Genomic DNA, 18,420 nt, shown 5'->3' with positions numbered 1-18,420 from the left:
TAAAATTATATAAATAATATATTCACAATAAAATAAATTAATAAAATAATTAATTTTTTTACATAATTGTGTAAAATATGTTATATTTATTATAACTATGCAAAAAGTTATATTTCAAAAAATTTATTTATTTCTAATATTAAGTATTTAATACTTTTTTAATACGTTTTTAAATAACGGGAAATATAATAAGAAAAAATATTTTTAGACATTAACCGCGATATCCTGTTATGTATTATTCTATTTGATTATTAATTTTTTGTAAACCACTTATTTCCTTAATATTAATGTGATTGAGTATAGAATTCTTTAAAAATTATGGCTTTTATTCAAAAAAATTTTTTTTATTTACTATATTTATATTTTATTGCTAATAATATAAATTTATCTTGATATTTTACACTATTATTGAAAACTTATCGATATTTATGTTAATTAAACTCATAGCTATTGTAAAAAATAGTTTACATTTAAATCATCTGTCATAATCTAATCTTGGGAACGACGTCATGATCTTTTTTATATTGGTACCAATATAACAAATAAAATTAATATAATTTATAATTATAGTTAATTTTAAAAATATATTCTATATCTTTTATCTATGATAAGTAGAATATATAACTATAAAGTACGACATAAGAATTTTATACAAATAAATTATAAATATTTTTTAAATACGTTTCTTCAATTTATCAATCATATTTTAATTTTACTGTTGGTAATAATACGATTTTAAAAATATTTTTGATCTGAGCTCAATAGCTCATCAATCTTTTAAAGCGGATGGAATAGACTGATGAAAACTTATTTGAAATTGTTTTAAAACTATATTTATTAAAGTGTCAACGTTTCATAATTCGCGCCATGGATATTTTCATAAGAAACTTCAGAGGTTATGAAATATCGAATTCATAACAATAAAAAGCATGCTTTATATTTAAATCCAAATTTATTTATACAGAAATAGCAAATAAAAAATAATTAACGAGTTTAAACATTAAAATATAAAATGAGGTGGATGACACGACAGTTTTCGTTACCAATTTTACTCGGTATATCCTTAACAAGTGTGAGCATTGCTATATTATATGTATTATACAAAAAGGTAAGGTTGTAAAAATATAAAAAATTATAATCACTTAATTAATATTTTGTTTTAATTATTTATTTGATTATATAGGATGAAGAAGATATTAAATCTAGAAAAAATCATGTTGAAATTTCAAAACGATTTACTACAGAATGTAAAGTACCTAGACAATTCGTTCCTGCTGTTATTGGAAGAGGTGGTTCAATGATAAAAGATATACAAAATAAAACGGGAACACAGATACATTTTAAAGAAGATAACATTGATTGTCCTGATCGTATTTGCATCATAAAAGGAAGTTATGAAGGTGTACATTTAGCTGAAGAAATGATAAAGTCTGTAATTCAAAATCAGCCTCTAATTGAAACATATGAAATGTATGTACCTCAAAGAGCATGTGGAAGAATAATAGGAAGAGGTGGTGAAGTTATACATCAAATTCAAGCAACATCTAGTGCAAAAGTCATTATTGAAAGCAGTTTTATTCCCTATGATCCAAGTATGTTCGGTTTTTATAAATCCATATTATTATGCTTTAAATTTTTGATTTTATCTCTTTTAAATTTTAATAACTGCTAGTAACTTGCAGATGCTGAAAGAAGAATTATTATAAAAGGAACAGCGGAACAAATTGCTACAGCTTTGTTACAAATTGAAGATAAAGTTCGAGAAGAAAAAGAAGCGCGTACAAAATTAGAGGCTTCTTCTGCTTCAAGATTGCCTAGAGGAAAATTATCTCCACGTAATACTAAAAATAATATACAATCCGAACAGGTTCAAACTACTGAATTATTACCAGGTATATAAAATATAAATTATGTTCTTCTTATAATATTGTTGGATATTTCATATATTTTTTTTATTTTTATTCCTAGTTTCTGACGGTGGAATGGAAGTATATATATCTGCAATGGAAACTCCTAGTCAATTTTGGGTACAAGTTGTAGGTCCTGGAACTACTGCCCTAGATAAATTAGTATCTGATATGACTGTTTATTATAACGATGAAAAAAATCATGAAATGCATAAATTAAAAAATGTAAACATGATTGAATATTTTAATATCTACTTATAAGAAATAGTATTTAACAAATGTCATTTATTAATCGCCTTAATACATCATTTTAGATAACGCTCGGTCAAATAGTAGCAGCAAAATTCAGTTTTAATGAACAATGGTATAGAGCTGAAGTTATTTCTGCACCTGAAGATGGTCAATGTGAAGTTTATTTCGTGGATTATGGAGATCGTGAAATGGTTCAGCTTGATTACATATTGGAACTTCGAACCGATTTTCTCAGCTTAAGATTGCAGGCGATCGAGTGTTCATTGGCTAATATTAAACCAAGGTAAGTTAGTTTTCAATGAAATGAATTTAATTGAATGCAAACATGAAGAAATTTTACAAAAAAATATTATAAAAATAATTTTTATTAATGTTGATTCATTGAAATCAAAAATTTATAATTAATTTTGTTTATATATATAAAGAAAAGATGTCAATTGCTTAATTCACTATCATCCATGTTACTTGATCTTGAACTGCCAATACCAGCTTCACAAACTTCATTAAACAATTCTGGATTTGTTTGTTCCATTATTTTCCATGCTAAACTTTTGTTGAGTACCGTCAAATTTTCCTCGCAATATGCTAAACTTGCTTTTTTAAGCGCATCGCATCCAAATTCATCTGCAATTAAAAGTCTGCTTGCTATATTTTCTGGAGTTATTGTTTCCATAAGATTTCTTTCACAAAGTTCTTTTAATCCTAAACAAATATTTACGAATAATTTTATTAATGCTAGATTTCCAAAGAATAAATTCTTTAACATTATAATACACAATACCTTGCAAAGAAAAACGTTCAGCCAAAGATAAAAGTTGTAGAGCAAAATTATCCAAATTATCAACTTGATCGCTGTATATGTATCGCAAAAATTCTTCAGCTACTTCTTTACTAAGATCCAACAATTCCAGGGAAAATATATAACGTTTCTAAAATATTTTGATATAAAATATGATCGTAAAATTTAAGTGTCGAGTAAATAAAATAATGAATAATGTTGAGTACATACCCGTAAAAAAACAAACTCGAGTAGAAATTCTTTTTTTTTTGAAACAATTGTATCACAAAAAATTAGTTGCAAAATTATGTTAGTTACACAAGTAACGTAATAAAATTTTAAATCAATTTTAAATAATTTTTAAGTCTTAATTTTATAAAAAAATTTGAATAGATTATAAATATTAGTTATTAAATGAGAAAAAAATTATAATTTATTATCTACAACAAATACACTATGAAACTCTAAAATTATAATAATGTTAAACAAGCATATAGTAAAAGAAATTTAACTTTGAAGATCAAATCTATGGAATGAAGTAAATATCTATACTAATTTTAGTTTTTTAAGAGATATTTTTAAAATAATATAGATTTGTTATCGTTTACAAAGTTTAAAATAAATTAACTCGAACATTCTGCAACACAGGCACAGAATAACTTCTGACACGTACATTGGAACGTCCGTTTTCTTTATCGATTATGTTATCTTCTTGTAACACCCTCGTATCCATTTTATCTTTTATAATATCTGTCTTCATATCTTTCCTCTCATTAAATTCTTTTAAAGGCAAAATCATTTCAGCAAGAACGTTGCTACGAGCAGTCAATACAGTGCTATGAACTGGAATTTCTGTATTGTTTAAACCTCCACAAATTAACTTAGTGTCTGCACCATATGAATGTTTTAACAGTCTGGCCATATCCTGAAAAATTTTTATGTATATATATATATATATATATATATATATATATATATATATTATGTATATATATTTTTCAAATTTACATATCAATAATCATAAAAATTCTTGCATTTATTTTCAAATATTTTATTCAAAGAATTTACTTCTTTCTTAATTTCATTTAATGTTCTTTTTCTTTTTTGTTTTCTCTATTTTTATAGATATTCTTCTTTTGGGGAAAAGAAAAATTGATGAATATAAATAGAGAATTTCAATTAACTCTGTTTAAATTGATTATTATATGTATACTATGTATTGAAAATACTTGCCTGTGACAAGTTATGTTTTTCGCTTTCGTATTGGATTATTTGTATTTTAACCATTAATACCACCTCACCATTCTTCTTTAAATGTCTGTGAACGATGGACAAGTCTCTATAACCCAAGGAAATGATGTCCGTGTATGATTTCAGTTCGAGTATTGTCCTGCTAACGTGACAGTATTCCCAATGTTTAACGTCAGCATTGAAAACTGCAAATTGAAATCGTATCTTCGCTTGTTCCGCTTCATCTACTGTGCAGTTCAACATGTTCAGGCACAATACCACCGGGTTTATCATTCTTTTGCCTGTTACCAAACAGTGGACCATTCTTTCCTTTAATAAAGTCGATATCGATGATTGTTTCGAGTGAAAAAAAAAGGAAAAAAAAAGAACAAGAAAAAGAAGAGAAACAGAATGAAAAATGCATTGAATTCTGAAATGGTATAATAAAATTATAAGTAACTTACATTTCTTTTTCTAGAATCTCAAATATAAAAAAATTAATGAAGTTAAAAATAAAATAAAATTTTATATTTTTCATGATTAAATCTTGTTTCTCAAGTTTAATTATTCAAAGTTTAATTTAATTCATTCATATTTAAAATATAAATATATAATTTGAGAAAAAAATGATAATAGAAAATACAAATTTATAGTTGTTATATTGTTTTTCTTACCATCAGGATTCTTCCAGAATCTGATGGATAAATTCCATGTGCTATGAATACCATTTATATTGACGTTGAAGGATGGGCTATCTATAAAGCTTTTCTTCGAAATAGTTTTTTTGTAATTTGGAATAGGCCATGTGTATTTAAACACGACGTCCGAGACTGTTGGTACCAATAGCTCCATTTTATCGTGGCTTCACATAAACGAAAAGGCCTACGATAATCGGATGATGATGAATTATTATGTACCGTAAAAGTCCATTTATTTGAATTTGTCAAAGGAAAATCAATTTATGAATGGATCATTTATGGATCATTTATACAGTAGAAATTTATTGATTCTTTTTATTTACTATAATTTTTCATTCAAATAACTAGAATTATTGATACATTTAAATAAGTGAATTCAATCGGTAGGAGTTCAGTTAATCTATTTTTATCATATATAATATATTAAACAAAAAATTAGCAAGAAAATATTCTGTTTAGCAATAGAAAATCGAGATGCAAATCTACATTTAATTTATTATACTTCAAAATAAGAATTACTTTCATTTCTTATTTCCTTTAAGTATGTACTTTTCTTTCATTCTTATTCATCTTTATAATATAATATTCTTTTAGTTTTCGTTATTCCTCTCTATATTATCTCTTACATCTTTGCATTCATCGCGCATATGCCAACTTTTTTCTTCTTTATTCTCAATATTTCTTCTTTTTTTCTTCATCTGTTATTCACTTTCAATTCTCTCGCATTCATCAGTTTGTCTGCGAGTAAAAACAATTCCTTCTATAATTACGGCACGATTCTTCATGTGAAAGTGCGGTTTGTCGATTGTTGATCCCGTTATATCTCATCGATCTTTTCCTTGTATAAATTATAAGTTCAACGTTGGACACACACGTTTGTATATTTGACAGATCGCCAATTTTCCATTTTAATTCATCTTTAATTGAACGAGATTTTCTTGTCCGTTATACGTTTATGCTTTTGTTTCAGACCGGGATTAAAGGGATTGAAAATGAAATCGAAATTTAATTGTAGTTAATCGGAACAGCAATTGCGCAAATGGAAGATTCGAGTCAATTTCAATGCAATTTCAATCGCGACTGCAATCGATTGAATATCAATTATAGAACTTCGTCTCTGCATAGGATAGGATTTTTTCTATACAAGTGTTACCGCAATTTTAATTGGAAGCGAGCAAGGAGACCGATTAACTCGATTCTGTTGGATTATTTTATATTTTATATTTATTTCTGTCTTACCGATTTGTTATATTCAAATTATAATGTTTGCATTTAAAAAAGAATTTTACAAATTCAATGGAATTGAGCTATAAATTAGAAATCGTAAATTTCTTATTTTAAATATCGAATAATGACAGTTACTTAGAAATATACTTAGAAATAATTACTTAGAATTTACTCTCCTATTATTCTCCTAAATTCATATTCTTATTATTATCCAACAGAATTGACTATCAAGTTATTTAAAAAAATATTAAATTTACAAAAGATAACATTAATTTACATTATCGTAGAATTATAATTGTAAAATAATCATAGAAATTTGATCATCCAGAAAGATTAAAAATTTTCTAAAAGATTATACAATTTTAAAATTATATAATTAATTATTAGAAAATTTTCATGTTTGCAACGAGTTTGCAACGAATTAATATCAATGTCGAATCGAAATCAACGTCGAAACTAAGATGGAGAAAAATCGAAGCATCCCCGCAATGCCTCGAACGATCAGAATGGGGGTAGATTCCGCTGCTGCGGGGTAGTAATCGAACGCGAATCGAATCAATCTGGCCGAATACCGGGCTTCGTATCGCGTGCCGAGAAACAGCTAATCACCAGCACAACCTCGAAGTAATGCACACACGATGGTTTTCGAGTTGGAATTATCGCGGTGCCGACGGTCTTCGGTTACACGCGACACGACGGCTTTTGAGGGCAAATCCGACGAGTGCCTCGTTGCCAGAAAGCCGCAGACCACTTCGAAACGCTTTCTATTTCCGTTCTCAACGTTCCATCATCCATCAGCTTCAATTCACTTCGATGCAGAAAAGCTGTTATAAATCGTCTTCTTCTTCTTCTTATTCTTCTTTTTTTTTTTTCTATTTTTTTAATTAGCGAAGCGAATCATTATTTTTCTTTATTTTGTTCATTTTTAAATTTTTTTTCAATTCAGTTCAATTTTCAAATTTATATCATAATAATGTACCTTCTGTGATAAATTAATGATGATATATTTTATGTTTTTTAATATTAAATATATTTGATTTAAAATAGTAAAATAATTTATTTTAAAAATATTTTATTTTTTTCAATTATTTAATTTGATAAAGATTATTTAATTTGATTATTTAATTTGGTTGGTTAAGCATGTTCGAAAGAATTCTCTATGCCAATAACAGACCACCTGACAAATTAAAATTAACAAATGGAGTAATCGCGTTAACGATCCTTGATTGAAGGCAAAAACGACCTCGAAGATCATTTGAGTTACAAATAAGGGGCTCGTTTAGAAGATTTAATTCCCTGCCTTACATTCGTTACAATTAGCTGTACAAGAATTTTAAATTCAATTATCAAACGAAAATTCCCTCTTTTCTCTTTGACAATTATTTTTTACAATTTCTTGCCTTAAGTTATAAAATTATACTACGAAATATTATATTCTTCTAATCTAGTGATTTAAATATTTGATAAAGATTAAATTGTCAATCGGCAAATATATTTTCAACCTGACGGTGTTTTCCCGATAATGTTTTTCAATAATGGATAATTCAATATTGGTTTCATGAGATCAGCTTTAATGTCCATCGCTTGACAACCGAAAGAGAATCGAGGGAATAGCGCATTTCTCCGTTTGACATTCAAATACTTATACTACTTGACACTTGTTTCGCGCTTGATAAAAATCCATGGTCGCGTATAAACGAAATAAATGCGTACTTACGTAAATATAACACACGCGCCTATTATAACGTTCATTAATGCATCGAGCAAGAATCCCTCTTGAAAATTCACTTTTTCATTTTGCACTCAATCTTATTTCGTATATCTTTTTTCCATTTTATACAATAAAGATATCAATGCAAAAGAATTAATTCATTCTCGAACCACTTCAAACCACTCTTAACGAGTAGGAATATTTCAAGTGTTATTAATAAAACTTGATAAGATTCTCAAATCACAGATTTTACTGTTGACAACTAGGAAAATTTTAATTGTCTGATAAGATTTGGAAACTATATTACGGATATCTATTGATAAATAATTGATAATTTGATAAGATTAATAAATTTTTAAATAGTCACTGCAGTGTAGTCTTGATTTCTCTCTCTCTTTCTCTCTCTCTCTTTCGTTTCTTTTCTATTTATACGAGGATATTGTTCGCCACGAAGATCGTGAAACGACTGAGACCCTCTGACCATTACAGAGGGTCTACGTTCATCATCCACTTCATCTTCTCGCACGTGTGTGTTATAAATGGAACAAGACGTCCCGAAAGTGCTTGAACTTCGCGAAACGGGGATGTTTCACGCGCATCTTCTTTGTTTCGTGCGATAATAGCCTTATCAATTCACGAATTCGGATTGAATATCGTATATGAAACAAGGTTAATGGGAATTGCACAAAGAATAGGTTGTTACATAAAAGTTGTAGATAATTGAAGCGAGAATGAAATGGATCGACGATATACAGTCAATCTAGGATAATATAATTTTTTTAATTTTGAAATTTTCTTTTTTTTTTTTTTTTTTTTCTTTTGTAAAAAAAAATTATGATGATCTTAGAGATCAGAAATCTCAAAAATTTGACGTCCAAGATTAATTTTGAAATCTACTAGACTCCAAATTATTAAATTAGATTAGATATTTAAATTAAATTCTAACCACCTTGACCATCATAGAGATTCGAAGTTTGTAATTTTCTTTTGTAAAATTTATCATGAATTTCTTAGAAATGAAAATGATTTCTTAAAAATTTGTCAATCGATTCCTTTTTTTTAGAAAAAGTCTAGAAGTCTAAGTTCCCAATTATAAAATTTAATTAAATTCGAGTAATCTTGACGTTTTAAAAATCGAGTTAGAAGTTTATCAATTTTTACGAACGAAATTTTGATCTTGGATGAGATTCACGATAATCTAGGAATGATTCGTAATCTTGATTCAAGATTTGTGTATAAAAGTGTTTACGATTTTAAATTTATCTGAGTTTTAAGATCTACAGTTTTAGGATTTTTAATGTTATTTTAATTAAAAATCCATATGAGTCAAGGATTTTTATAAACAAAGCACAAATATTTATAGACACGTATATATTCGTAACTTTCTAAAAATGTTAGATTTTCCTTGAAATGTTTTTATTGCGTAATTTTCTATCTAAACATTGGCAATCGCAGATTCACAAATTGCGAAGTTACATAGAACATAACAAACATCTCGAAATTGGCAACAAAAAGGAAATCGGAGTTGTACAATCATAAATACGATTTTGTTTTTTTAATGTTTTACGTTTTTAAATTTTTAATATTTTTTATATCACAACGAGGGATGCATCAATTTATATTATGTTGCAAGAAAAAAATTATGTTCATATTGTTCTTATCAGGAGAATTGTCTGCAAAAAAGCAAAATTTGATAATTTTTTTCATGCTAATTTTATGCGTGTAATCGAACGAGAGAGAAAGAGAGAGTATGTAAACAACTTGCAAATAACGTGCAAATATTTACGTCAGAATTCATGTTTTCCAAGATATTATATAGATACTGATGTAATATATAATAAAACTTGGAATTATATTTTGTTGTTTCAAATCCATCAACTGTAAATTATTTTTATGAATTGCATTTCGTAAACACTATAATATACATCTAATGTTTTGGTCTTAGAAATCTATTATCTATGAAATTTAGAATTTAGAATATCTTGCTGTATTTGAATATTTGAATATTTCGTAAAAATGAATAAAAGTTAATAATTGATCCTGCATTATCTTTCATTATTCTAATATAAATTTTCTTCTTTTTTAAATACAGAGACAACGAATGGAGCGTAGATGCTTGCAACTTGTTTGCAGAATTCACTTGTGTCGCTGAATGGATAGTGTTGACGGCTAAAGTTAGAGGATACAAAGAACGGACTTTCGGCTATGGAAGATCTCGACGAGAAGGTTCTCCGATTCCTTGCGTGGATCTTTTTTGCGATACGGTATTTCATTAAGATTTCCAAAAAAAAAAAAAAAAAAATCATGCGAATATCAAATATCTATTTGAAATATCTACATCTCTTAACTCCTTTGATTCTTAATTGTTATTTTCTTTCGATTCACCGTTTAGACCGTTAATGTCGGTCAAGAGTTGATAAATGAAGGCTTCGCCGAGTTAGAAGAGAATCTGTCATCGGCAGCTTCCTCGACGCTGTCGTTATCCAACCGAAGCCACGAAGTCACGGCTATTTCAACTCCTGCGTCTACTTCCCCACTGGCGAAACGAGCTTTGAGTCCTGAAATGTTAACAGATACTCCGAATAAATTGGATTCGACTTCCGAATTGCAAAATACTTCGGTCGTAGATCTGAAGATAACTTCCAATGTACATGAGCTTTCTCAAATTGAAGAAATCGATTTGGTAACACCACAGGTGAGTGTATTGGAATTTTTTCATTCTAAATTTATCAAAAATTAATATTTCTTCAATTTCATATATAGAAAAATTGAGTTATTAGAATATGAACAAGTCTATAAAATCCAAAAAGTTCAAAAATGATAAGAAACGATGATCATAAGAAAATCCATGTCGCCGGAAGTTCAATCATAGAAAGTGACCGGACATCGATTTTTGTTCTCTTCTTTTCGAACGCGTTCGCCTGCGGTTAACCATTAAAGCGATGAATACATTGCGACCGTTAACAATGTCTGTATCGATTTCTTTCAGAAACCCAGTACACAAATCGAGGAGATCGATCTGGTGACACCGGTGAAGGACGAGATCAAACGTTTCATCGAGAACGAGAAGAAAGTGCAGCACGAGGATGGGCGTGGTGATTATCTGCGGAACGGAAATAGCAATCAGTATGGAAGATCTTGCAATTCTCAGATGAAAGTCGCCAAATACTCGCCAGTCGCGCCGGCTGGCTACGAAAGCGATATTTCGGATGATTCAGGCGAGATGGAACTAGGGTAAATCCAAAGAAACGGCCATATCTTTTTTTTCTTTTTCCATCGAGTTACGCTTCTATTCTTTTTTTGGCCTCGTAGTCATTTAGAATATAATAATTTAATCTTTTCTCGATAGAAAAATGGAAAAAAAAAAACAAAAAAAAAAAACAAAAATAGTATAGAAGTCATGCAATAATTTAGATTTCTTATTTGTACGCTTATTTTTTGAAATTATGCTGTAATTTTGCGATATTCTTCTAATATTTTGGCAATTTCATAGAAAATTATGAAAAAGAAAGTTATCGAGTAATAAAGTAACGGAATTTTTATATTTATCAAAACTGGCAGAAGAGAGAATTTAAGAAATAGTTGGAGAATCTCATTCTGAAGTATTTTATTGCTTTGATTTTTTTTTTTTTTTTAATGCTTAAAATATAATTTAATTTCTACTTTTCTGTTAAACTATTCTGCGCTTTTTTACTTATTCATATTCAATTTACTTCTTTTATTAAAATAATTATTTTCAAGCCATTTAAAGTACAAATAATTATTTATTATGTTATTTAATTTGCAAATGATTCTCTCACTATTTTAATAGATGCATTTTAAATCTATTTTATTCGCTACGCGAAACATATTGTTTTCTAGTATTTTGCATTAATAGACTCTGCCATTGATTAATCAAAATCATCAATTAAGCATAGAATTGTTTTCACACGCTTTAAAAAAAATGGTACATAATAAAAGAAGAATTGTAAGAGCTTAAAAGCGGCATAAAGTAGATATTTTAAAAGCAGTTGTTACTTGAAGCACGATAAACTCTGAAAAAAGCTCTTCCTTACTCTTCTTCCAAGTAGTCACGTAGCGCTATTCTTGAGGTCGTGCATTATTTCTCTCAGAACACGTACGCTACTTAAAGTATGCTCAAGATTAAGAAACTGTGTGCCTTAAACTGCTTCGTACATAATTACCATTACTGAGGCATAAATATATAGCATATAAGAGTTGCAAGTATTACAAGGTGTATACAGATTAAAAAAAATTATGTAGATCGTTCTATTTTTATAAGATAACTAATTAATTAATTAAGCTCGTTCTCATATTAAATTGGTGGGAAGTAAATGAATAAGTTATAAATAAATATATAAATATTATTTTTTAGTTATACTTTAATTAAAAAACAATCTCATTTTATTGGCAAATTATCAAGTATTTTATTTATTTTTTAAATTTTGATATTCTCACTTTTAATTTTTTTTTTTTAAATTATCAACATTTTTGCAGAAAAGTTTCATTACTTTAATTAAATCTAAAATCTATGATTTTAAAATTACAAAAAAAAATAGTGCCATATTCTATTTTTTTATTTATTATTATTATTATTTTTTTTTTTTTTGAGAACTTAAAACAGTTAAAGATGAAGTAATAATTTTTAACACGGAAATATAAACAAGTTTTAAGTGTTCCTATAAAAATATAACAAACTGATATATATCACTCATTTATTTCCCACTAATATAATAAAAATATATTCAAAGCGACAGGATTACTTAATAGAGAAAATAATCTATTCCTATATTAAATCCACTGTTGCATATTCGTAGTTGACTTCTTTATTTTTCTCTTAGATATTTATTTAGATAAAAAAATAAAAATAAAAATAAAAATAAAAATTATTGATTTGTTTCAAATTGTTTCCATTATACAAATCTGAAAGCTTTACAAAGATTACTCGTTTTATTCGATTATAATCATATGTAAGATCACACGTGTATCTTTATCTTTATATATGTATCATCCGATATATTAAACATGAAATTAACATTCATGAATTCTCTTAATCGAATATTGTAATAACTCGAGTAAACGAGGAAGCAAAGATATTCGTGACGAATAAAATGATCGTTCTATAAGATATTTTTCTGTTCGATGCCTTCTTAACGGAACCCTAAATCGTCGTTTCCTTTCACTTTATCCATCGCGCCGCTGCTTTCTCGGATTACGGCATCGTGATACAAGATCGCCAATTTTTCGGAGCTCCTTGTCCACTGGTAAAAGTCGAGCTGACAACCACAAAAAAGAGGGGACAAAGCCCCCGGCATACGGCAACAACGGTAACACTGCTGACAAGAGGAGACGAAGAAGAACAAGGAAAGAACGATATCGGAAGTTACTGCAGTGGAACAGTGAGTAGAGAACTTGCTCATCCGATACAAGACTACGCGAAACCGTATCTATTTTTATGGAATATAGTTGTTAGATTAGAAACTTGATCGAGCAATTTTGCGATTAAGATGTTTCCGAATAAGATTTTAGAAGGGAAAACTAAAATGAGATATGAATCTTAAGTTTGATTTTGTGAGTTTACAAGGGTAAGTTAACAAAGAAGGTTAATTTGAATTTGTAGGTTAATTTAGAGAAAAATCAAAATTGAGATCTACATATTTAAACAACTCTCTTGTAACATTTTTTTTTGATAAATATGTGTTAAATTGTTCTCATATTGAAGAATATACAATAATATAGTGTTAAATATTTATTTTCTTAAATAATGACCAATCAAATTTATCGACAAAATAAAGTATTCTTTAAATGCCAAAAATAACAGGAATAATATCAATTTCCGATTGTAATCAAATAATTAAAGTTACTGAATTTCATTTCCAATGAAACGTATCGTATCGACGACTTCCTAAACTAGTGAAAAAATGAAAAAGAAAAAGAAGAAAAATAGTTACCCATCAATTTTCGCGTTCTTCATAGCCACGAAGATCGATTCGAAATACAGTAAATAGAGGGTAAAGAAGTGCCATGAGTAATTGGCATCGCTTGGAAGCCGATGTGCTCGGTGATCGGGAAAAACGAGAAAGCTGCGGCCAAGTGAAACTGTATAAAACGTCGCTAACTCGGCATTCTATCATCAGTTCTACGAATATTCAAACCAGAAGCGCGGCGACCAGTAATCTCAACAATGAATCAATTGGTAAATTTTTATTTCTCTTATGGTGTTTTAAGTTGAACTGTTGAAGACAATAGCTGCTATGTAAGTATATTACAAGTCCATCATAAGTATCTGGATCCTTATGTGTAATAAAATTAAAAAATTAATAATTTAAAACAAGAATCTAAAAAAATAATTGTTATTAACTCTTTGATAAAGTGTAATAAAATTAATAACATAATAATATTAATATTATGAAGTTTTTTATTTTGAATGATTTTAAAATGTGAGAATAAGAAGGTATGATATCTCTCATTGTCTGTTATTTCTCACTTTTTGATAGATTATACTCTATCTATCATCTATTTTTTTGAGTCAAATACTCACTTCAATACAAATCATTATTAACTTCTCTTTTATTTCTTTGGCTTCGCATAATAGAATACATAACCAGCTGGCAGTTTTGTAACAATAGGACATGTTTTAATTGGTTCCATTAGCTCAATTGCTAATCATCAAATGAAATTATTCGATGGTTTGTTAATATAAATTAATTGATTATGAAATAAAACGATATTCGATCAATGATTAAAATTTATAAGTCAAAGTAAGTAAATTTAAGAACTTCTATTATCCAATTTCTATTTATATCCAAAATAAATTGTTCGATCATTTAATTTTTTAACCACATGTTTTTAATAATATCACAATTTCATGATAATTAAAAATTAGTTTATTTGATATAATCGTTAATTATTTAAATTTTCTCGTACATTTTCACTCGAATAAATATCGCGATATAAATAAAGTGGATATTAATTAAATTTGTCCAAGAGAGGGTCTCTGTAATTATTGTTACCTTGAACTTCTTAATATATTCCTCAGGTTTGATATTAAATAATTATGCGTTCGTGCGTTGAAGTCCTTGGAACTAAGTTTGTATTGTCACTCGAAGAACAAGAAGAAACTAAAATGTGTAAACAAATCATGCAATCTGTGCCTCGTCATTAATATTCAGATTGATGGAACTTTTAATTAGACATGTGAAACAACGGATCATTTCTTTGTAACGTTTGATTTCATTTCAAAAACGAAGATTTAAAAATATCTACGTTGGACATCTCCAAAAGAAATTTAATACGAGGAAGATTAATTTAATTTTTAAAAGATTTTCTCATATATACATAATATATACAAAATTAACATAAAATGCATAATAATACATCAATAACACATTGTTTGATTAATGAAAATTAGAGATCACCAACAAACAATAATTAATAACTAATAATATTAATAATAATTATAAATTGAGAACGAAAATGGAATTTAATAGTGATAAATATTATTAAAAAAAATGATATTCTCTTTTCTTCATTTAATTTAATTCTGATAGAAAATTGAAATAGTTAAAATTTAACTATTTATATTATAATATAATTTATTATAATTTATTAATTCTAAATTATTTCTTCTAAATTAAAATGGCTACATTTAATTAAATTAAAATTTGCACATATTTTTATTTTCCAAAATAAAATTATTTTCCATTATTATATTTTTGGAAATATATGAAAATACTACTAAATGATAATATTAGAATATTATAGTTAGAATAATAATAATATAATTAGAAATAATTATTATTTAAATGACAAATACAGAGTTCTCGTTTTTTTTTTATTTCATGTAAAATTCAAAGAATCTCAAAAAAATAGTATAATAAAATAAAACTCATTTTCAAAATTCTTCCATTATAGACAGTAACATTTCTTCTCTTGTGCGGTGTCTACGGTGCTTTGGCCGGACGTCGTTACATAGCCATTCCAATGGATGGGATCGATGTGATCGAGCTGAGTCCAGTGGCACCACCTACACCGAGGATTGCCCGTCAAACCGAGGCTTACATACCCATACCAGTTCCTAATATTTCTCAGGAAGAGCTCAAGAATCCTCGGCAAGAGAGGTCCAACGCCCATATCCTGGATTATGTGGATTTCGGTGGACAAACGGGATCGAATGGAGCCTTCAGCTGGTACGCCGATTATCCGGCACATCACTAATGATCCAAAGAATCGAGAGTAGTTTCACACACGCGATGCATCCTGCTTATACGATAATAACTAAAATTAGATTTTGTGAAAGAGATCGAAGGAATTGCAATTTGTAAATGACATTTTATCTGTTTGATTGAATTGAGTGATATTGAAATATTTTTTTGATAAGAATTATTTATAAATGATTAAGTTAATCATTGAGTTGAAGATTTATTTGTTAAATAGTTTTTAAGATTTATGTGTGATTTATACAAGATATGTAAGTTTGAAATTTGAATTATATTTTGTGTTAGTGAAATTTAAGTTTCTTTGTTGAATTATTTGTTAAAAAATTTGGAAAAGTATAATTTACTTTTATAGAAAATGTTAATTTATTTGATTGATGTATTTTAAAAATTGAATTTATGGAATGATTTCTTGATTTAATATGAGATGTAAATATTCTAATTAATTTTTGTGTAATTTTTGTGTAACATTGTCGATATAATTTTTCAGTAAATTAAAATTATTTGAATAAACCATGAAAAGATTTGATTAACCGAGATTTGGTGTTTTTTTTATCGAATATTTCTAAAAGAATTGTTAAGAGATAATTCAAACTAGAAGTAATGCTTTTGAATTAAAAAAAATTAAAAATTCGTATTCTTAATAGACATAAATATAAATATGCAGAATAAGTATGCAAATGATAATTATCTTACAAGTATATAAAATTTGATAAAAATACTTTTATTTTTTGAATTATCAGAAAAGTTTGTTTTGCCACCTCTTCTTGAGTTATATTTTCCTATTATTTTCTATATAAAAATATTATATTTTCTATATAAAAAATATTAGAAAATTTTCTAAATTTTGTTTTATCTCTTTAAGCCGCCATATATAAAAGTACATATAAAATACGTGTATATGTAATGAAATACAATTTACATAAGTTAGACAAAAGATCAACGCCATCTCGCGTTTGGATCACCGAAGCTCCGATTTGTTACTAGCATAGCAGAATATGCAAGGAGGTATGTGAAGTCATAGAGAAGGAAAGCAATATTGTGCGAGAAAGATAGAGAGCATCTTCCACCATTTTGACGCTATATAGAAAATTTATTAATTATTCGTTTTCTATATAAAATTTCTACACTTTTAAGCTCGTGTCTTGAAGCTAGAACTTTAGGCAAGTTTCTCATATTAATTTTAATAAGAAATTCTTTCTAATTAATAATTTATTAATGATTAATGTATCATATCGAACCAATGTAATTGATACATAATAAGTTTTTCATTAATTTCTCATTAATATGGGATTTATTTATAGATATAATTATATGCATTCGAAACCTTGCTTCCTCTCTTAATTTCATATATAAATTTTATTTAGTACTTTGCTATTGTTTAAATGAATAAATTAATTATTTATTGTTCGGTTATAGAGCGGAAGGATTGATAACTGAAACACTCTCTATAACAATCGTTAATAAATTATTAATTAGAAAAAATTTCACGTTAAAATTCATAAAAGAAACTTGTTCAAAGTTCTAATTATAAGATACAAGCTTAAAAGTGCTAAAATTTTGTGCAGAAAATGAATAATTAATTATTTTTCAATATGGCGTCTTTGATGTAATAAAAAGTATGATGCGTTAATCGATAATAAATAATTAATAGAAAAGATTTTCTTATTAAAATTAATACGAAAAGCTTGCCTAAAGTTCTAGCTTCAAGACACGAGCTTAAAAGTGTAGAAATTTTATATAGAAAACGAATAATTAATAAATTTTCTATATAGCGTCAAAATGGTGGAAGATGCTCTCTATCTTTCTCGCACAATATTGCTTTCCTTCTCTATGACTTCACATACCTCCTTGCATATTCTGCTATGCTAGTAACAAGTCGGAGCTTCGGTGATCCAAACGCGAGATGGCGTTGATCTTTAAACAAAATTTTCTGCCTATATTTTCCTTTACGGATGAAATGCAGTCTGTCAACAATAGTTTATGAAAGAAATGTAGCAACAATTTTATATTGTTCAAAAGTATTTGTTTAAAGATATCGTAACAGAACTGTATACATATTATTTCAAAACTATAAATGCAGAATTATTATGGTAAATATTTAAAAAAATTAAGAAAAGGAAATTTCTTTGAAAGGTGAATATAAAAAATATAAAAATATACATAAAATATATTACAGTAAGTACATATATATATATGTGTATGTGTATATTATATGTTTTTATTTATTAAAAATAAAACTGATAAATATAAATACTTTATTTATTATATTTTAAACTTTTTTTATATCATTTAAATATAAATAGATATAAATAATCTCATATAAATTTTTTAAGGGTATTCTGAATTCATAAAAAAAATGATGACCAAAAAAGGAATTGAAATATAATAAGAAAAATAT

General features: G+C 27.2%; 3 protein-coding genes across 10 annotated transcripts; 2 read left to right on the top strand and 1 right to left on the bottom strand.

Moving 5' to 3' along the window:
* The first annotated feature begins 723 nt into the window (after window positions 1-723).
* Window positions 724-13,913, top strand: papi (tudor and KH domain containing protein papi). Of its 3 annotated transcripts, none has more exons than XR_015291938.1 (10): window positions 724-1,108; window positions 1,184-1,592; window positions 1,683-1,892; window positions 1,969-2,132; window positions 2,222-2,442; window positions 9,896-10,067; window positions 10,196-10,498; window positions 10,793-11,037; window positions 13,036-13,388; window positions 13,780-13,913. XR_015291938.1 is itself a non-coding variant. In XM_086907633.1 (10 exons), the coding sequence occupies exons 1-10, from the start codon at window positions 1,013-1,015 to the stop codon at window positions 13,809-13,811; spliced, it is 2,019 nt and encodes a 672-aa protein (XP_086763759.1). In that variant the 5' UTR covers window positions 724-1,012; the 3' UTR covers window positions 13,812-13,901. The 3 variants fall into 3 exon arrangements, 2 of the variants coding, with proteins under 2 accessions (XP_086763759.1, XP_003695188.2); XM_086907633.1 differs by having other exon boundaries at window positions 13,036-13,202; window positions 13,780-13,901; XM_003695140.4 differs by lacking the exons at window positions 13,036-13,388; window positions 13,780-13,913 and having other exon boundaries at window positions 10,793-12,933.
* On the bottom strand, window positions 2,507-8,278 carry LOC100868251 (TD and POZ domain-containing protein 2). Of its 6 annotated transcripts, none has more exons than XM_086907637.1 (6): window positions 7,810-8,278; window positions 4,842-5,049; window positions 4,171-4,497; window positions 3,611-3,862; window positions 2,941-3,088; window positions 2,507-2,861 (listed from the first exon to the last, which is right to left on the bottom strand). In XM_086907637.1, exons 2-6 carry the CDS (start codon window positions 4,893-4,895, stop codon window positions 2,593-2,595), a joined length of 1,050 nt encoding a protein of 349 aa, XP_086763763.1. In that variant the 5' UTR covers window positions 4,896-5,049; window positions 7,810-8,278; the 3' UTR covers window positions 2,507-2,592. The 6 variants fall into 6 exon arrangements, with proteins under 6 accessions (XP_086763763.1, XP_086763761.1, XP_086763765.1 ...); XM_086907635.1 differs by having other exon boundaries at window positions 4,171-4,469; XM_086907639.1 differs by having other exon boundaries at window positions 4,171-4,597; window positions 7,810-8,271.
* Window positions 13,857-16,556, top strand: LOC100868495 (uncharacterized). Its single transcript, XM_003695149.4, has 2 exons — window positions 13,857-13,999; window positions 15,718-16,556. Exons 1-2 carry the CDS (start codon window positions 13,988-13,990, stop codon window positions 16,018-16,020), a joined length of 315 nt encoding a protein of 104 aa, XP_003695197.1. The 5' UTR covers window positions 13,857-13,987; the 3' UTR covers window positions 16,021-16,556.
* The last annotated feature ends 1,864 nt before the right edge of the window (window positions 16,557-18,420 follow it).

This window comes from Apis florea, unplaced genomic scaffold (assembly GCF_048593485.1).
Source record: "Apis florea isolate Af1SG1 unplaced genomic scaffold, ASM4859348v1 contig_2897_pilon, whole genome shotgun sequence".
Taxonomy (NCBI): Eukaryota; Metazoa; Arthropoda; class Insecta; order Hymenoptera; family Apidae; genus Apis; species Apis florea.
Note: the sequence above shows the minus strand (reverse complement) of the source record. Positions and strands in the feature narration are given on the sequence as shown.

Bases quoted from the DNA above. Each gene is read 5' to 3' on its own strand.
- papi (XM_086907633.1), top strand. From the start codon at position 1,013: ATGAGGTGGATGACACGACAGTTTTCGTTACCAATTTTACTCGGTATA. The intron at 2,133-2,221 runs GTAAACATGATT...ACATCATTTTAG, and splicing joins AAATGCATAAATTAAAAAAT to ATAACGCTCGGTCAAATAGT. The intron at 13,203-13,779 runs GTGAGTAGAGAA...CGTTCTTCATAG, and splicing joins GAAGTTACTGCAGTGGAACA to CCACGAAGATCGATTCGAAA.
- LOC100868251 (XM_086907635.1), bottom strand. From the start codon at position 5,019: ATGGAGCTATTGGTACCAACAGTCTCGGACGTCGTGTTTAAATACACA. The intron at 4,470-4,841 runs GTAAGAAAAACA...GTTTGGTAACAG, and splicing joins ATTCTGGAAGAATCCTGATG to GCAAAAGAATGATAAACCCG. The intron at 3,089-3,610 runs GTACGTGTCAGA...AAAATATTTTAG, and splicing joins AAGAAAACGGACGTTCCAAT to AAACGTTATATATTTTCCCT.